The sequence below is a fragment of the Chiloscyllium plagiosum genome, chromosome 29, assembly GCF_004010195.1.
Source record: "Chiloscyllium plagiosum isolate BGI_BamShark_2017 chromosome 29, ASM401019v2, whole genome shotgun sequence".
Lineage (NCBI taxonomy): Eukaryota > Metazoa > Chordata > Chondrichthyes > Orectolobiformes > Hemiscylliidae > Chiloscyllium > Chiloscyllium plagiosum.
The window spans coordinates 40,847,010-40,866,263 of NC_057738.1; the positions used below are offsets into that span (position 1 = coordinate 40,847,010).

Genomic DNA, 19,254 nt, shown 5'->3' on the forward strand with positions numbered 1-19,254 from the left:
CTCTCCCCTGTGAGAACATTCTGCACCCTCTCTGAGACATCCTTGGTCCTGGCACCAGGGAAGCAACACACCATTCTGCTTTTTCGCTGCTGGCCACAGAAACGTCTGCCTGTACCTCAGACTACAGAATCCCCTAACACAATTGATCTCTTGGAAGCCGACGTACCCCTCGTTGCATTAGAGTCAGTCTCAATACCAGAAACTTGGCTGTTCGTGCTACGTTCCCCTGAGAATCCATCACCCCCTACATTTTCCAAAACAGCATACCTGTTTGAAATGGGTATATCTATAAAAGACTCCTGCGCTAGCTGCCTACCTCTCTTACCCTTCCTGGAGTTAACCCATCTGTGTGACTGTATTTGAGACTTCCCCCCACCCCCCCACCTTCCTATAACTGCCATCCATCACATATGTTGCTGTTACAAGTTCCTCATCGCTTCTATCTGTCTCTCCAACCGATCGACTCGATTTGATAAGATTCACATCCAACAACATTTATGGCAGGTATAATCCGCAGTAACCCTTAAACTCTCTGTAAACTGCCACATCTGACAAGAAGTACATATCACTGCAAAGGCCATTTTTGCTCTTTCACAATCTACAGACTCAGAAACTAACACTGTCTTATTCCTCTACAAACACTGCCTCAGGTTAAATTAATAGCTATGACTTATATTTTAAGTTTAATCAAGAGACTTATCTCTGCAAACATATAATCAAGAAAGAACCCACTGTACTCACTAATACAGCCTTTCTCTTGGTTTGTGAAGGCCTTTCAGTAATGTGACTGGAGGAAGACCCATTGTTGCTTCAGTCTCCCTGATGGCTGCACAGTTTATATAAATCACACCCACATCATCCCCATATCGCTTGTCCAAAATCTTGTTTCTTAATCCTTGTGCCATTCAGAAATGGAAACAGCCTTTCTTTATCTCTCTTGTTGTAACCTCTTCAGCTCACTTAAATCTCCCCTCAATCTCTATGGCCCTATGGGGAACAATCCCAGCTTCTCCAGTCTAGACTTGCATCTAAATTCCCTTCTTCTAGGAGCCATCCTGGTAAATCACCTCAACACCATGTCACAGAACTTCACGTGTTGACTGGAGCTGGTCACAATATTATCACTGTGATTTAACCAGAAGTGTAGAAAGGTTCAACATAAATTCCTGGTCTCGGTACTCAATAGTTTTGGCAGCATCTGTGAATAGAGAAACAGAATTAAATACTTATTCCAAACTGACTCCTCTTCAGAAATGGGTTCAGATGAAGAGTCCTGCTAGACTCCAGATATTAACTCTGTTGCTTTCTCCACAGATGCTGCCAGACCTGTTAAGATTCTTTTAGTGCTTTCTGTTTCTCAATTTTCCAGCATCTGCAGTACTTTCCATTGTGTTTGTACACCGTGTTCTTTTTCTAAAGTCCGACATACCTCATGCTTTGCTGATTACTTTTTCGGTATAATTTGCTACCAAACCATGAAGAAGGCCGCTCCCTCCAAGTTTAACCGGTTGACTTGGAGCTGGTAACTGGAAGCAGGTGATGGGACTGACACACCAAACGTTGTTTGGAAGTAAACACCTCAATGTCAACAAACAGATGTGATGTGAATTACAGTCCCACTGTTATTCTGATTATGACTCCTTCTTCTTGTTTAATTTCCTTGTCAGATAGTGGGAAAGAAGTCCTGTCAATGCATCAGGTGCTGCTTTATCTGTTGCGCAGCAGTAAACCCCTGGTTCCTGAGGAGGAGATTGCGAATATGCTGCAGTGGGAGGAGTTGGAATGGCAGAAGTATGCGGAAGAATGTAAAGGCATGATAGTAACCCACCCAGGAATGGTACGTAATAACACAGAAAGGGATATGTCAATAGGACCTTGTGTTTCAGACAGGAAGATAACACCATGAGGTATAGGAGCACATTCCACCATTGAGTCTGCTCTGCTGTTCAGTGAGATCAAGCTGATCTAATAGTCTCTAATTCCACTTTCTTGCTTTATTTGCCCATTTTCTTACATGGGGCAACAATTGAAATACTTTGATTTTTTTATTGAAGAAGGAATCTTTAAATTTCTCTCACTGTACTTCAGCATAGTATTGATACAGATTGGAGAAAAGAATGTGGGTGACACTGGCTCAGTGGTTAGCATTGCTGCCTCACAGCGCCAGGGACCTGGGTTTGATTCCACCCTTTGGCAACTGTCTGTGTGGAGTTTGCACATTCTTCCTGCGTCTGTCTGTCTATGGGTTTCCTCTGGGTGCGGTGGTTTCCTCCCACAGCCAAAGATGTGCAAGTCGAATGGATTGGCTAAAGGGATTAAAAGGTATGGGGAGAAAGCAGGAACAACTCAGGGACTGAGTTTGATGATCAGCCACGATGACATTGAATGTTGGAGCAGGCTCAAAGGGCTGAATGGGTTCCTCCTGTTCCTTCTTTATGTTTCCATGACTTTCAAGCAAACCTTTTGGTCACATGATGTGCTTTACCACTGAAGTCAGATAGTGAGAAAGAAGTCCTGTCAATGTATCAAGTGCTGCTTTTATCTGTTGTGCAGATGCATGCAAGTGGAAGGCATGCATTCTCAGGAAGCATCTTCAGATTTAATCCTTCCTGCCAGAATCACTGATTCTCATCACATCATTGGATGATCAGCCATGATCATATTGAATGGTGCAGCAGGCTAGAAAGATTGAATGGCCTATTCTCCTATATTCTCTGTTTCTGTGTTATGTATCTCCACCCTTGTTTTGCTCCCTACTCTGCTGTTGGTGTTTGAGTCTTTAGTCACATGGCCTCATGTTCTGGAGCTTCCTCACTAAACCTAGAATAGGCCATTCAGCTCCTCGAGCCTGCTCCTCCAAACCTTCTTCCTTGAAGCTATCTCCGAAAACACTCCTCGTTGACCAAGCCAATGCTTCATATCTACTTTGGTGGTCATGAAATGCTTTGAAAGGCTGGTCATGGCATTAATCAACTCCAGCCTCCCCACTACTCTTGACCCACTCCAATTTGCCTATCGGACCAACAGATCCACGTCAGATGCCATATCACTTGCCCTTCACTCCTCCCTAGAACATCTTGACATCAAAAACAGCTATGCAAGAATCCTACTCATTGACTATAGTTCACTCTTCAACACTAATATCCCCTCGACTGATTACTAAACTTAGTGATCTCGGACTAAGCCCCATTCGTTGCAACTGGATCCTGAGTTTCCTGACCCACAGGCCACAATCAGTGAAGATTGGGACAATATTTCATCTTCACTAATACTCAACACTGGAGCCCCCCAGGGGTGTGTACTCAACCCCCTACTGTACTCACTGTATACCCATGACTGCATTGCCAAATACCAGACTAATGTCATTTACAAGTTCGTTGATGACACCACCATAGTCAGACGAATCTTAGATGGTGACGAAACAGACTACAGAAGGGAGGTGGAAGACCTGGAAAAATGGTGCACTGAGAATAACTTAGCTCTCAATGCTGGCAAAACCAAGAAACTCATTCTTGATATTTGGCGGGATGTTACTCATTCCCCCCTACACATTAACAGCACAGAGGTGGAACGAGTGGAGAGTGTCAAACTCCTGGGAGTGGTCATCCACAACAAGCTTTCTTGGACTCTTCATGTGGACGCACTGGTTACAAAGGCCCAACAATGTCTCTTCCTCAGGCAGCTGAGGAAATTTGGCATGACGGTGAATACCCTTGCCAACTTTTATAGGTGCGCCATCGAGAGTATTCTGTCTGGATGTATCACTACCTGGTATGGCAACTGTACCATTCAAGATCGGAGACGGTTACAGAGAGTGGTGGACTCGGCCCGGACAATCAAAAAGGCCAACCTCCCATCTATAGAATCCATCTACCAGGCCTGTTGTCAAGGAAAGGCCGCCAGCATTCTCAAAGATCCATCCCACCCTGGCAGTGTTTTTCTACAACCTCTACCACCAGGTAGAAGGTACAGAAGCCTGAACACACTCACCAACTGGTTTTGCAACAGTTTCTACCCTACTATTGTTAGAATACTGAATGGACCCACAAACTCTTAACATTTGCCTGTACCTGTGTTTTTGTTTTTGCTGCTGTTTACCTATTATTTACTTATCTGTGCTATTTAACTCTGATCTACCCGTATTGCTCGCAAGACAAAGCTTTTCACTGTGCCTTTGTACACATGATAATAAATTCAAGTCAACTCAATTAAATTCTTTTCAATTCACAATAAATTCAATTCAATTCAATTACCCTCATAAAAGCTCACTGGGAAGGATGGACAACCATTTTTGATGTGATTCCCAGGGGAACATGTTGGGATATTGGTGCATAATGAGGGGCAGTGGTAAAAGCCAATGCCTGGTGGGAACAAAGTGAATTGGGTGTGAATGTGACTGGAATACCAATAAAAGTGCAGTTTGTACTTTTTGAACAGGATAAAGCAGGAATTTAGGTGAAGCTATAAAAGTGGAATTGCAAAAATTGCTGGAAAAGCTCAGCAGGTCAACGCTAACATTTCAGGTCTGTGACCCGTCCTCGGAACCTTTGAAATGTTAAATCTGATATCTCTCCATCAATGCTGACAGACCAGCTGAGCTTCTCCAGCAATCCACAGTTCTTTCGGTTTTTATTTGGAATACTATGGGTTTTGGATAGGAGAGTGGGAGGGTGCAAGTGTATATTGAATAGATGAGATGAAGGAAGAGGAGGTTCTTGTGGAGCTTCAGGACTAGGAGAGAGATCATTTGGGCTGAAGGGCTTGTTTCTATGCTGCAAAGTTTTAACATCATTTGACAAAAGCAAAACCAAAGGAGAAGCTAATTAAATTCCCAGGCAGATAGAAGACCCAATTATAACAGCAAGAGGGATCAGGGAACCAATAAAAACACACAGCTGGAAGACTGAACATTCTAGATTGAATAATAGGTATTTTGAAAAGTTTCAATGAAATTTTACATCTTTAAGGTGTGACACTGCTGCATAACATGGCCAGTTTAATCTTGGCTTTTGTTACAGTATCTGGCAAGATTATGTTCTTGGAGCGAGTTGTCATGGGGACTGGCTGGTGGGATAAATGCTGCAGCATGTGGTTGATGCTGGCAGGTGATGTTGCAGCCAGGAGTTTTAATGTAAGAATCTCTTAGTGGTTGGGTTTTCTCATTTTTGCATTTGATATGCAGTCAGGCTACCCAGAGTTGTCACATGTGTGACAACATCACTCGCCTGCTTGTTTTGCTGGCATTTTGCTTTTGATTAAGCTCATTTGCGCCTCACATAGTGGATTCCAGTAGCTGGACGGAATCTGTACACGGCCACTGCTGCCAAAGGGCCATCACCTCAAAATTAAAGTCATTCAGGAGAGAAATGAGGAAACACGTCTGTGCTTTGAAGTGTGAAAAAACTCTCCAACAAAGTGCAGGAGCTTCTAACTTACCAAATAATGTTGATCCTGAGATTGTTGGCAGGAACCAAGGCAGCTGGGTGAACTCAAGTGACAGATCAGTCATGATCTTAGTGAATGCAGGACTTTGAGAAAGCCAGGTAGTAAAGGATCTGATTGGACCTTTACTCACTTTTATTTATCAAGATGTACTAAACAAGCATGCCCTTCCAAACCCAACAACCACAGTGTCGGTCTACTTCTGAATGCAGCAGGACAAATCAGTCCGCCATTAATGTCTACCACTGAACACAAGGTCAAAGCAAAGTCGCCATTGTCTTACTTGAGCATTGGGCACTTTCTTGTTCAAGAGAAATGGTGATTTAACCTGAGAATTCAAAGTTTTTGCGAAGATTTGTAGCTCGGGTGCTCGTTATTGTGGTTCTGTTCGCCGAGCTGGAAGTTTTTGTTGCAAACGTTTCATCCCCTGGCTAGGTGACATCCTCAGTGCTTGGGAGCCTCCTGCGAAGCGCTTCTTTGATGTTTCCTCCGGTGTTTATAGTGGTCTGTCCCTGCCACTTCCGGTTGTCAGTTTCAGCTGTCCGCTGTAGTGGTTGGTATATTGGGTCCAGGCCGATGTGTTTGTTGATGGAGTTTGTGGATGAATACCATGCCTCTAGGAATTCCCTGGCTGTCCTCTGTCTGGCTTGCCCTATGATAGTAATGTTGTCCCAGTCGAATTCATGTTGCTTGTTGTCTGCATGTATGGCTACTAAGGATAGCTGGTCGTGGAGTATTGACTCTCCACTCGGCATGAGTAGCCACTCTCAGCCAAATGGCTTGGCAAGCATTTGACACTGAGGCAACTTTCCCAAGGTAGGGCTATAGAATATATAAAATGTGGAAATAAAACTAACCAGGCTAATTTTACTGCAACCCATTATTGCATTTTCTGACATGACATCCGAGATCTAGATAAGATATACAAAGTATCAGACTACAGTAAACACACTCATTCACAATTTAGAGATTTCATTTAGAAAGGAAATTACCCTGAGTGAGGTACCATCACAAATTACCTGCTTTTACACAGCAGCATTTACGACATCCCAAGAAAAGGAGTAAAAATTAAGCAAGGGAACTGTTAAATACATCTGACAGTGGTCGCAATTAAAAGGATTCCCATACAGTGCCAATAAAAATATTTTAAATCTCATTTCCAATCACAGGCTGTGCTACATCAGTTATTTTTAGGTTGAGGCACTCCACAAGGTGCTAAGACTTCAGTCTGTTAAGAAGATGCTTCATATTTAATGTTTTTTGGAAGACTTCTGCAATCAGTTTTGAAGGGTTGCAGAAAAAAACAATTTATTTCATGTATTATAGCAGTTTCTTTAAAAGTGGCAATGGAAAGGTTATTGTGCACATTGGAGATTTTTTTTAACTAAGGCTTCCTCGAAATCACATGACTGGTGACAATTGCTTGCTCTGCTATAGTGGTTGGATGGGCACTGATTGTGTTGGACGGAGAGAGCTTTTGGTAAAGAAAATTCTCTGTTGAGTTCAAGGTGAAACCTTTTTTTGTTCTTCTGTAAGAGTGATTGGAGAAACTTTTCAATATTATACTTCTTCACCAAGCTGTGTCTACAGACCCCAGGGACAACCATACGTGGTTAGTGACTTGACTACAGGTGCCAGAATATCAGAGCAACAGACTTTAAAACATTCTGCACTTTAGCCCTTGCCTTTACAGTAACCCACTGGTGAATGTGATTTTTCAGAAAGCGTGTCTCTGCAGGATGGAGTTTGTGGATGAATGCTATGCCTCTAGGAATTCCCTGGCTGTTCTCTGTCTGGCTTGCCCTATGATAGTAGTGTTGTCCCAGTCGAATTCACACACACGCAGACAACAAGCAACATGAATTTGACTGGGACAACACTACTATCATAGGGCAAGCCAGACAGAGAACAGCCAGGGAATTCCTAGAGGCATGGCATTCATCCACAAACTCCATCAACAAACACATCGACCTGGACCCAATATACCAACCACTACAGCGGACAGCTGAAACTGACAACCGGAAGCGGCAGGGACAGACCACTATAAACACCAGAGGAAACATCACAGAAGCGCTTCACAGGAGGCTCCCAAGCACTGATGATGTCGCCTAGCCAGGGAACGAAACGTTTGCAACAAAAACTTCCAGCTCGGCGAACAGAACCACAACAACCTGAGAATCACTACACCTCAGACAAGAACGAGAGTCATTCAATGTAACCTCAGCTGGTGCAGGAATTGAACCCAGGCTGTTAATATCACGCAACAATCATCTAATCAACTCTGCTAATGGAACCCCAGTGAACAATGGTATATTTGAAGACAAATACTCCTATTACTGCAAGCTTAACAAGAGGCTGAATGGTTTCTTCATTGTTCTGCTTTCACATGAAGTTTGAATAAATAATACCAACACCTTACACCTCAGTTTTGTTTGTTGCAATCTAATTGAAATTGCACTGTTGCTGAAGTAACCCTAAGTTGATTATCATTACTAGCTAAGAGATATATTGCAAGCATTGTAAAAGAGGGAAGATGTAAATTTGAATGAATTTCTATGTCTTGTGTCAAATATTGGGTTCAAATTCAGAAAGAACTCCAATTGGGGGCCATGCCTTTAGCTGCCTGAGCCTCAAACTCTGCAATGATCTCCTAAACCTCTGCATTACTCTTTCATCCTCAACGATCTCCTCAAGACTGATCTCTCTTACTAAGCCTTTGGTCACCTGTTTGAATCTCTCCTCGTTTAGCTAAGTGACATCCGTATGATACACCATCAAGCAATTTGTGCTATTAAGTATTCTATATGGATGCTATTGTTCAAATTCTGATGTGAATCTCTTGTGAGAAAAGTGGTCCGCCCCCTCTAAGATTAGTCAATTTAAACAATCCCAGATCTTTATGTAAATGTGTTGCTGTTGTTTATCAGGCAGCTGTTTAACCTGAAACTTTTGATTTCTTTACAGAAACCCAGTTCTGTTCGTATTGACCAATTAGACCGGGAGCAGTTTAACCCTGAGGTCATAACTTTCCCGATTATAGTTCATTTCGGCATTCGGCCTGCTCAGCTAAGTTATGCTGGAGACCCACAGTAAGTTGAGCACTTTCCTTTCCATTACTGCCACACCCAAATGCAAAATATTGCATGTGCTAGAAATGATGCCGTCTTATTACTGATAAACCCACGAGAGTGTGAAGACCAGGAGGTTATACCAAAGCTTTATAAAAGGTTAGTTCCCCTCTGACCGGACTGTTGTGTCTGATTCTGGGCACCACATTTTTGGAAGGATGTGAAGTATAGGGTAGAAAATATTTACTCGAATAGTTTCAAGGATGAAGGGTTGCAGATACTCTGGAGAAGCTGGGTCACTTAGTGTAGAGCAGAGACAAGGAAGAGGTGATTTTGCACCGATGTCTCATTGGGAAGGGTTTAGAACGATTTAATGAAAGAAAATTCAATCTGATGTCTGAGCAGCTACTAACAAGGGTCGGGGGTGAGAAAGTGGGATTCATTAAGTTGGTCTTTGCCTTCGGTGTGGCAGTGGGCAGAATGGCCTTCCTTCTGTGTTCTGTTATTTCACCTCCTCTCCACATCAAGTGTTCAATTCCTCCTCCCCACAGATTCCCTCCCCCAGCCCCTCACACAGATTCCCTCCCCCAGCCCCTAAATACACAACCAGTACTGCCATAATTTGATGATATAGTGGCAGTGTCACTGGACCAGTAACCTAGGGGCTCAGGCTCAAAGTTTAGGGGCACGGGTTTGAATCCTGTCATGACAGATGGTGAATTTTGAATAAAAATCCGCTAGCTATATGCCCTCTGATTATTATAACTACTCTTTTGGTTCACTGATATCTTTTGGGGAAAGAAATTTGTCATCCTTTTCCGGACTCCAGATCCACCACTATATGGTTAAATCTTAACTGCCCTCTGAAATGTTAATTAAGGATATTTGGGGATAGGAAATAAATTTTGCCTAGTTAGCAATGTGCACATCGGATAAATGAATTTTTAAAAAATCAACAGGTTGTTTTGACCATCTTAGTGCTTTCACTCATACTTGGTACATTTTCAGATATTCCCTTCCACTGTTTCACTCCTGGTTTCCCAACCCCAGCCCTAAAATCAACATCTCTTCCAATGCTCTGCTTATCACTGCTTCTGCTTGCTGAACACTACTTGTAATGCATTCCCTATGTTCTTAACCCTGGACTTTGAAAAGTTATTAACATTGAAATTAAGTTTTAGAACTGGGCAAGGCATTGATTTTGTTTCTTCTGTGCAAGTAGACGGAGTAGATAGGAAGAATATACTTCTGTTTGTTTTAAATGTACGGCCTTTTTGTTTTCCAATGTGCAAACGAAGCAAGGATGATGTGAGAAAACGTTAGGGCGTGGGATGCACTGCCTGGAAATGGGAAGACAGGTTCAATTGGGGAGGGTATTGAATGATTATTTGGATAAAAATGGTGTGCATGGATGTGAGGAAAAAGCAGGAGATTGGCACCAAGTAATAGAACCAGCAAATGGGCTGAATGGCCTCCTGCACCATAACAATTCTGTGATTGATAGAGAACTGAAGGTAGGAGAGATTAAATGCCAGCGCAGTTATCAATTCAAATTTCAGAATGAAAAATAACCACTATTCAAAATCAACAATGACTGAAAAAGCAAAGAGTAAAACCAGCAGCTGCCAAGAAGAACATGGAACAAAGTGGAAGTTACACTCAAACGGTTCCTGTGGATGTTGAGTTTGAAACTTTATAAAGTGGTTAAAATCGATAAGTGCTGTTCTTCAAGCTGCTATCGAAGTTTGCAGGCCAAGGACAGAGAGGTCAGACGGCAACAAGGTGAAGAAATAAAATACCAGCTGATTAGTAACTCAGAATCATGTTTGCAGACTGAGCATAGGTGTTCCGCAAAGCGGTCATCCAGCCTACCTTGGGTCTCCCATTGTAGAGCAGACCACATTGTGAGCAGCGAGTACAGTTAATGCGGCTGAACAAGGGCAGGTAGCCTTTGCACACAGTCCAAAAACCGAAAAGTCTGAAACACAAAAGGTTTTCTTGAGAGTGACTCTGAATGGAAGTATAGATTGTTTGTTTGTGTTTGGGCCCTTTTGGAAAAATGAACTTGGTCTGAATAGCTCTGTCATGATGGGGAGTAAGAACCAGTTGGTCCTGAGGATTTTGGAAAAAGATCGCTGTTTCCCCTTGGAAGAGTGATTGGGGCCTGGGGCAAGAGACGAAAGTGAGAGGGCGCCCCTGCATTTACGTGGAAAGGTGCCATGGGAAGTGGTTGGGGTCTTGGGACTGAAGTTGAGGATGAAGTCCCTTTAGACATGGGAGGGGTTGAGGGCAGGAAAGTGGGATTGAGAAACATCTCAGCCATGATTGACAGCTGATGCAGACTTGATGGGCTGCATGGCCTGATTCTGCTCTTTTTTTTAATGCCCTTTGATGACTAGAGGTGGCACAAGTCTCCCACTTTCTACTGGCTCCTGACCAACATGCTGCCAGAAAACCCACATGTTTCCTGAACGCTGAAGCAGCAGATCACTTCAGATAGAAGCACAGGTATTTCTGGTGTTGTTTTTGGAGCAGTTTTGTTGGCCTGTTTTTGTACAGGGAATGCATTTCATGAGCTTTGCTCAATTTTTATATTAATGCCTCTAGCCTCCTGGGGAAGTTAGTGTGTGATTCTAATATTTTACTCTCAGTCCAGGAAGTGGCTAATTAAAACCATTACAGGTACATTTATAGATGATCGAATATTGTTTACATTTGAAGTAATCAATGCTTTGGAAGGTGTAAAGACCTTAGAAAGGAATGAGGGAGGTTTACCAGAATGCCAGCTAGAATAAGGCACTTAAGTTGTGAAGTGAGATCCGAAAATTACAGTGAACTGAGAGAGATACTCTTTGAGTCGTACAGCATGGATTGTGATGGCTGCGCTCAGTCCTATACTTAAAGAGCACCCATTGTGTTAAATTACAAATGTGCCCCTCCATCCACAAATCTCACTTCATGTCAGTAGAACTTTCACTCCTACAGCCTGCAAGAGTGAGATCAACAATCAGCAGTGAAAGTGTTCACCGTGGAAGATGCTCTGAATCGTTAACAATAACGTCAGTGGAATATTCAGAGAAATCATTGTTTAAAAAAAAGTACCCTAAAACCTACACCCTCAAAAACAATCCTAATATCACCCCACATAATTTTGTGTCAATAATAATCATCTAATAATGCTCCTTGAAAGTGCCTTGGCATTTTGTTCTGTGAAAATGTGTGTTGTAAATGGAAATTGTTGCTGTTGTGAGAAACTGGAAGAAACCCTGCAAAAATGTGTCCCCTGGTCAATCCAGATAAATGAGGTGATGCATTTAGCAAGACAAACAAGACAAGGGAATACATGATGAACGATAGGACCCTGGGAAGCACCAAAGATCAAAGGGACCTTTGTGTGCATGTCCCCTGGTCCCTTAAAGTAGCAGGGCAGGTACATAGCATGGGTTAAAAAGACAAATGGGATAATTGCCATTATTAGTTGAGGCATAGATTAAGAACAGGGAGGTGATACTGGAACTGTATAAAATGTTGGTTAGGCAACAGCTAGAATATTGTGTGCAGTTCTGGAATCCACATTATAGAATTATTATGACCGCACCGAAGAAGGTTGCAGAGGTGGTTTACCAGGATGTTGCTTAGGCTGGAGAGTTTGAGTTATGAAGAGATTGACAGACTGGGGTTGTTTGCCTTAAGAGTGGAGACCACAAGATTGAGATATATATAAAATTGAGGGGCATAGATCGGGTAAAGAGGAAGGAACATTTACCCTTAATGGAGGGTTCAATGTCTAAACATAGATTTAAGGCAGGGTCAGGAGGTTTGAGAAGATGTGAGGAAAAACCTTTTCACCCTGAGAATAGTGAGAATCTGGAACTCATTGCCAGTAAAGATGATAGAAGCAGAAATCCAACTGGCTTGAAAGTAGAAGACAGAGGGTGTTGGTCAAAGGTTGCTTTTCAGACTGGAGGCCTGTGACCTGCAGTGTACCACAAGGGCTGGGTCCGCTGCTTTTCATGATTTATAGAAATACTTTGGATGTGAACGTAGGAGATTTAGTTAGTAAGTTCGCACTTGACACTAAAACTGGAGGTATATTGGGCAGCGAAGAAGGTTACCTCATAATGGGATCTTGATCAGATGGGCCAATGGGCTGAGGAGTGGCAGATGGAGTTTAATTTAGATAAATGCGTGGTGGTGCATTTTGGAAAGACAAACCAGAGCAGGACTTGTACACTTAATGGTCAGGTCCTGGAGAGTATTGCTGAACAAAGGGATCTTGGAGTGCAGGTTCATAGTTCCTTGACAGTGGAGACGTAGATAGATAGGATAGTGAAGATGGTGTTTGGTATGCTTCCCTTTATTGGTTGGAACATTGAGTATAGAGTTAGGAGGTGATGTTGCTTTTGGAATTCTGGTCTCTCTGCTATAGGAACGTTGTTGTGAAACTTGAACTTGCTCAGAAAATATTTACAAAGATGTTGCCAGGGGAGTAGGATTTGAGGAGAGGCTGAAGAGTCTGGGTCTTTTTTCCCTGGAGCATCGGAGGCTGAGGGGTGACCTTTTATAGATGTTTATAAAATCATGAGGGTCCTGGATAGGCTAAATAGACAAGGTCTTTTCCCTGGGGATGTGGGAGTCCAAATCTAGAGGGCATAGATTTAAGGTGAGCAGAGAAAGATTTAAAAGGGACCTAAGGCAACTTTTTCATGCAGAGGGTGGTGCACGTCTGGATTGAGCTGCCAGAGGAAGTGGTGGAGGCTGATACAATTACAACATTTAAAAGGCATCTGAATGAGTTTAGAGGGATATGGGCCGAGTGCTAGCAAATGAGACTAAATTCATTTAGGATATCTGGTCGGCATGGATGAGTTGGACCAGAGGGTCTGTTTCCATGCTGTACATCTCCATGACCCTGTGACTCTTAAGTATTTAGGTATGTACTTACAATGTCAAGGCATACAAGGCAATGGGCCAAGTGCTGGCAGGTGGGATTAGAATAGTTAGATGGTTGTTTTTGATAGATACAGATATGATGGGCCGAAGGTGCTTTTTTTTGTGCTGTAGACCTTGATGGCTCTCTTATTCTGTTTTGGAACAAATTCTTGACTTGACTAAGTCGCTGTGTTGTAACCAAGTTTTACTCAACAAATGATGCACCCGTTTACCTCTGATTTGCTTTCCTCATTGTTCACGTTTCTGCAATGGTGTGAAGACACTAGAAGTAAAGAAGCTAACCATTTCAGGTTATTCAATCGCCAATACCCTATCCACATCCTCTGTCTCTGTCAGCTCTGTGCAAGACTGACTCAGCGAGTCTCATTGCCCTGCAAATTGTTTCTCCTTCTAGGGCTTATCCAGTTTGCTTTGGAAAGCCTCAATACATTCTGTCTCACTACACTCTCAGGAAGCACATCCCAGATCCTAACCACTTGCTGCGTATAAAACTTTCTCCTCATGTCACCTCTGGTTCTTTCAGCAACTGCCTTTAAATCTGTAAAACAGCCATAGAGTCATAGAGATGTACAGCACACAAACAGACAGTTTGGTCCAACCCGTCCAGATATTCTAACCTAATTTAGTCCCATTTTTCCAGCACTTGGCCCATATCCCTCTAAACCCATTCAAATGCCTTTTAAATGCTGCAATTGTACCAGCCTCCACCAGTTCCTCTGGCACTTCATTCCATATGCACACCATCATCTTCATGAAAAAGTTGCCCCTTAGGTTCCTTTTAAATCTTTTCCCTCTCACCCTAAACCTATGCCCTCTAGTTCTGGACTCCCCCACCACAGGGAAAAGACCTTGTCTGTTTACCCTACCCACGCCCCTCATGATTTTATAAACCTCTAAAAGGTAACCCCTTAGCCTCTGACGTTTCAGGGAAAACAGCCCCAGCCTGTTCAGCCTCTCCCTGAAGCTGAAATCCTCCAACCCTGGCAGCATCCTTGTAAATCTTTTCTGAACCCTTCCAAGTTTCACAGCATCATTTCGATAGAAGGGAGAGCAGAATTGCACGCAATGTTCAAAATAATAAAAACAAAAACTGCTGGAGAAACTCAGCAGGTATGACACTGGACTCCGAACATTCACTCTCCTTTCTCTTCACAGATGCTGTCAGATCTGCTGAGTCTCTCCTGCAATTTCTGTTTCTGGCTTCCAGCACCCACAGTGTATGGGTTTTATTTGACCTTAAATCTGCGCCTTCTGGCTCTTGACCCCTTCACCAATGCAAACAGTTGCACGCTATGTACTCATAAACATTTATCACCATCTCTCTCTTTCTCTCTGTCTCTCACTCACTCTTTTCACACACACACACACGCACGCACACCCTTGTGACAGAAACCCCTCATCCCAAAAATTATATTCAAACCTTTACCGCATTCTCGCTAGAGTCTTCACATCCTTCATAAAGGACTCTTGAGAGAAGTGAATTTTTTCCTTTATCCCAGTTGTCAATTTGATTCGCTTTCGAAAGATTATTTTTTGTTCTCCTGCCATTATTAATCCAATTGTGTGTGACAGTGCATAACACATACACAGCTGACTAACTTTTCCTTCAAAACTCAAATGTAAATGTTGTAACCTTCCTCATTGTTTTCAGCCGAGAAACTAACTTATCTGGAATCTTTTGAATCCTTTGGGCTGGTTTCCTATCTGGATGCTTGACACACCCCTGTAAAGGTAGTGAAACATTCCCAGCAGACCCTGTGTACACAGCAGTTCCCCATCCAGATAGTCAGTCCATAATGCCAGCTGCTCTGTGGCAGCGCACTATATATTCCTTTATGATCCTCAAAGAATGGGGCAACAAAAAGTCTCTAATTCTTTTTAAAAAATAAATAATAATAGTTTAACAAATCAAATGGTTGTCCAGTTTGTTTAAGCTTTGTTAGATTTTTGAAGGGATTTGTTCTTGGGATGTGGGCGTTGCTGGCTGGACCAGCATTTGTTGTTCGGTCCCTAGTTACTCCTCGGAGATGGTGGTGAGTGACCTTCTTGAACCGTTGCAATAACCCACAATGCTATTAGGGAGGGAGATCCAGAATTTTGACGCAGTGACACGTGAACAGCAATATATTTCCAAGTCAAGATATTGTGTAGCTTGGAGGGGAACTTGCATATGGCGGTGTTCCCACCTAATTGCTGTCCTTGTTCTAGAATTAGAGAGCCTGGAAGATTGGAAGAGCCATTGTACACCAACACTGGAGGAAGTGAGTAGAATATATATAATGTACCAAGGAGCTGGTGGTATAGCGGTAATGTCACTGGTCTAGTATTCCAGAGCCTCAGACGGTGGAGACCAGGGTTCAGATCACACTGTAGCAGATAGTCAAATGTGAATTCAATAAAAACCTGGAATAAATGTTCACCATATAGCCCTTGTTCAATTGTAATATAAACCCATCTAATTCATCAATGTCTTTTAAGGAAATTAAATCTGTCTGTTGTCTGGTCTGTCATTACATGTGACTCCAGATCCATAGCAATGTATTTGACTCTTAATGTGTGACAATAAACAGTGTCCTAGCCAACAACACCTCCATCCCATTGAATGAATAAAAATATGTGCGCGTTTAAATTCTCTATCAGTGGAACATTAGAAATTTGCATTGCTAATGTTCTGTTGCAGTATTAATACTAAGTAGCAAACAAGTTCATAAGTGGCAAAAGTGACAAATTGGAGGAGGTTATAAGCGTGTAGGTGTAGAAAATTGGAGTAGACTGTTCAGCCCATCAGAGATGCAGCGTTTTTAAATGTACAGAAAAGCCATAAACAATAGGAACACTTGTATTCTGTTCACTTCCTCCAGCCTACTGTGCCATTCAATAGGATCATGGCTGATCTGACATTCCTGAGGTCCACTTTCCTGCCCTTTCCCTGCATACCTTGATTCCCTAGTGGCGCTGTCTTTTTCATCTCTCTTCAAAAGGAAAGTGTATTTGATTATCCTTGTGTCAATTCACAACATCACCCAATGGTGGCAGTAGCGTCATAGGAAGCACAAGGAAAGTTTATTTTATTGGGTGAATGGTGGATTCCATACAGTAATTTAGCAGTGAGGTTGTTTGACTAAATGCTGCTTGGCTTTCAACAAGGGAATTGATGCTAGTTTATGAACTCCCTCCTTCAAACTCTCCCTTCCCACCCTTTTTGTGTTAATTTCTTGCAGTGTACAATCCTCCTTCGTCAGCATCCACTTCGAATATTATTGCTCACATAATTCCTATTATGAGCAAGTAATTTGTTCTAATCCAATTTTTTTGCCCTATTTCGCAGTGGGTGATGTCTAATGAATCAATTTCACTTCCATGAGAATTTCAATAAAGCTAGCTAAATGCTGCACTGTGTATAGTTTGTGCTGAGGAGTTTCATTGTGTTTATTAAAAGTCAACATTTCTTTTAAGTAGGGATGAGTTTGTATTTTGGAGTTTATCTATTTCACTAGAACTTTGTGCGATCAACCTTACCACAGCTTGTGTGTGCAGAAATGGTGCCGTTAATATTGCAAAGTGCTCCAAAATTGGAATTTTATAACTTAGAACTGGACAGCAAACCATATATGGTGTTGTTCGGAGAGATCGCTGACATCTGGAGCAAAAAGGTAGCTTCAAGGACAGAGAGGAGGCTGAAGGGTTGGCAAAACTGAGGAAGATAATTCTAGAGCTTTAAGAGAAAGGTAAAGCTGCCATAGTCCTACCATTCCATAGGACTGCACACTCATTCAAGAAACACGATTGGTAGTGGTTTAACCAAAAAGCTGTAAAATGCAGGAACAGAATTAGGCCATTTGGCCCATCAAGTCTGCTTTCATCACGGCTGGTATGTTTTTCAACCCCATTCGCTTGCCTTCTCCCATAAACCTTCTCAATCAAGAACCCTTCTATCTCTGTCTTAAATGTATTCAGTGACTTGGCCTCAACAGCTCGCTGTGGAAATCAGATCCACAGATTCACCACCCTCTAGCTGAAGAATTCTTCCTCGCCTCCATCCAAATGGGTTGTCCTTTCACTCTGAGGCTGAGCCTTCAGATCCTGGTTTCTCTTACTAGTGGGAATGCCGTCTCCCATGTCCAGAGTCAAGATTTGAGTGGGGCTGGGAGCCTCCGGGTTGGAGAGATAAAATCCCAGCCTCATTCCTGATGAAAGGCTCCTGCCTGAAACGTCGATTTTCCAGCTCCTCGGATGCTGCCTGACCTGCTGTGCTTTTCCAGCACCACTCTAATCTTGACTCTGATCTCCAGCATCTGCTGTCCTCACTTTTGCCTATCTCCCATGTCCACTTCACCCAGCTCTCCCTATTCTGTATGTTTTAATCCGATTTCTCCTCATCATTCTGAAGCCGTGAGTTTCCTCCGGGTGCTCCGGTTTCCTCCCACAGTCCAAAGATGTGCAGGTCAGATGAATTGGCCATACTAAATTGCCCCATAGTGTTAGGTGCATTAGTCAGAGGGAAATGGGACTAGGTGGGTTACTCTTTGGAGGGTTGGTGTGGACTTGTTGGGCCAAAGGGCCTGTTTCCACACTGTAGGGAATCTAATCTAATCCACAGACCTGAGGGTCACCAAGCAAGGGCAAGGGGAAGAGAGTGAGGAGAATCCTTCATCATTCTTTGTTCTTTGTTCATGGCAACCTTAGCCAGCGCAGGAATTGAATTCACGCTCTTTTTATTATACTGCGTCACAAACCAGCCATTCAGCCATCTGAGCTAACCACCACCACTCTAAGACATAGGAGTGGAATTACGTCATTTGGCCTTTGAGCCTGCTGCACTATCCAATGGGATCATGTTTGGTCTGATAATCCTCAACTCCACTCTCCTGCCTTTTCCCCCCCCATAATTCCTGATTCCCGTTTTGATTAATAATATGTCTATCTCAGCCTTGAATATACTTAAAAATCCAGTCTTGCCAGCTGTCTGTGATAAAGAATGTTACAGATTCACTACCCTCTGATGAGGTTTCTCCTCATCTCTGCCTTAAATATGTGACCTTGGGGGTAATATACTGGGCAGTCGTTACCTGCTTTGGTTTGAATGGTCTCCAGCTCCTTGAGTGTTGCTGGACTTGTTCTGGATTAAGTTGGAGAATGCCATTTAGTTTGGTAATTAATCTGAATGGTGATAGATTGGGAAAGGGAGAGGTGCAACAAGACATGGGTGTCATTGTATATCAGGCAATGAAAATAAGCATGCCAGTGCAGCACCCAGTGGAGAAGGCAAATAGTATGTTGGCCTTCATAATGACAGCATTAGAATACACACGTGTGGATGTCTTGCTGCAATTGTACAGGCATTGGTGAGACTGCTCCTGGAGTACTCTGTGCAGATTTGGTCTCCATATCTGAGGAAGAATGTTCTGGCTATGGAGGGATTGCAATGAAACTTTACCAGACTGATTCCTGAGATTGCAAGACTGACGTATGAAGAGAGACCAGATCGATTAGGATTATATTCACTGGAATTTAGAAGATTTGGGGGTGAAAGGGGGGGGTGTGGTGGTGAGGGGAGTCTCTCAGAAACCTGGAAATTTTAAGAGCATTAGACAGGATAAACGCAGAACAGCTTTTCCGGCTGACTGGGGTGCCCAGAACGAAGGGTCACTGTCTAAGGATATGGGGTAGGACACTTAAGGCCGAGATGAAGAGAACTTTCTTCACTCAGAGAGTGCGTGGAATTCAGTGTCACAAAAAGTAGCTCAAGACTAAAACATTGAATGTTTTCAGGAAGGAGTTAGATATAGTG

General features: G+C 42.8%; 1 protein-coding gene across 1 annotated transcript in view; it reads left to right on the forward strand.

The window, feature by feature from the left end:
• drosha (drosha ribonuclease III) overlaps positions 1–19,254 on the forward strand; it is a 182,247-nt gene that overhangs the window by 34,611 nt on the left and 128,382 nt on the right. The window contains exons 13-14 of the mRNA XM_043719624.1: positions 1,668–1,837; positions 8,407–8,531. Of these exons, the coding sequence (XP_043575559.1) occupies positions 1,668–1,837; positions 8,407–8,531 (295 nt within the window). The remainder of the gene's footprint in view (positions 1–1,667; positions 1,838–8,406; positions 8,532–19,254) is intronic.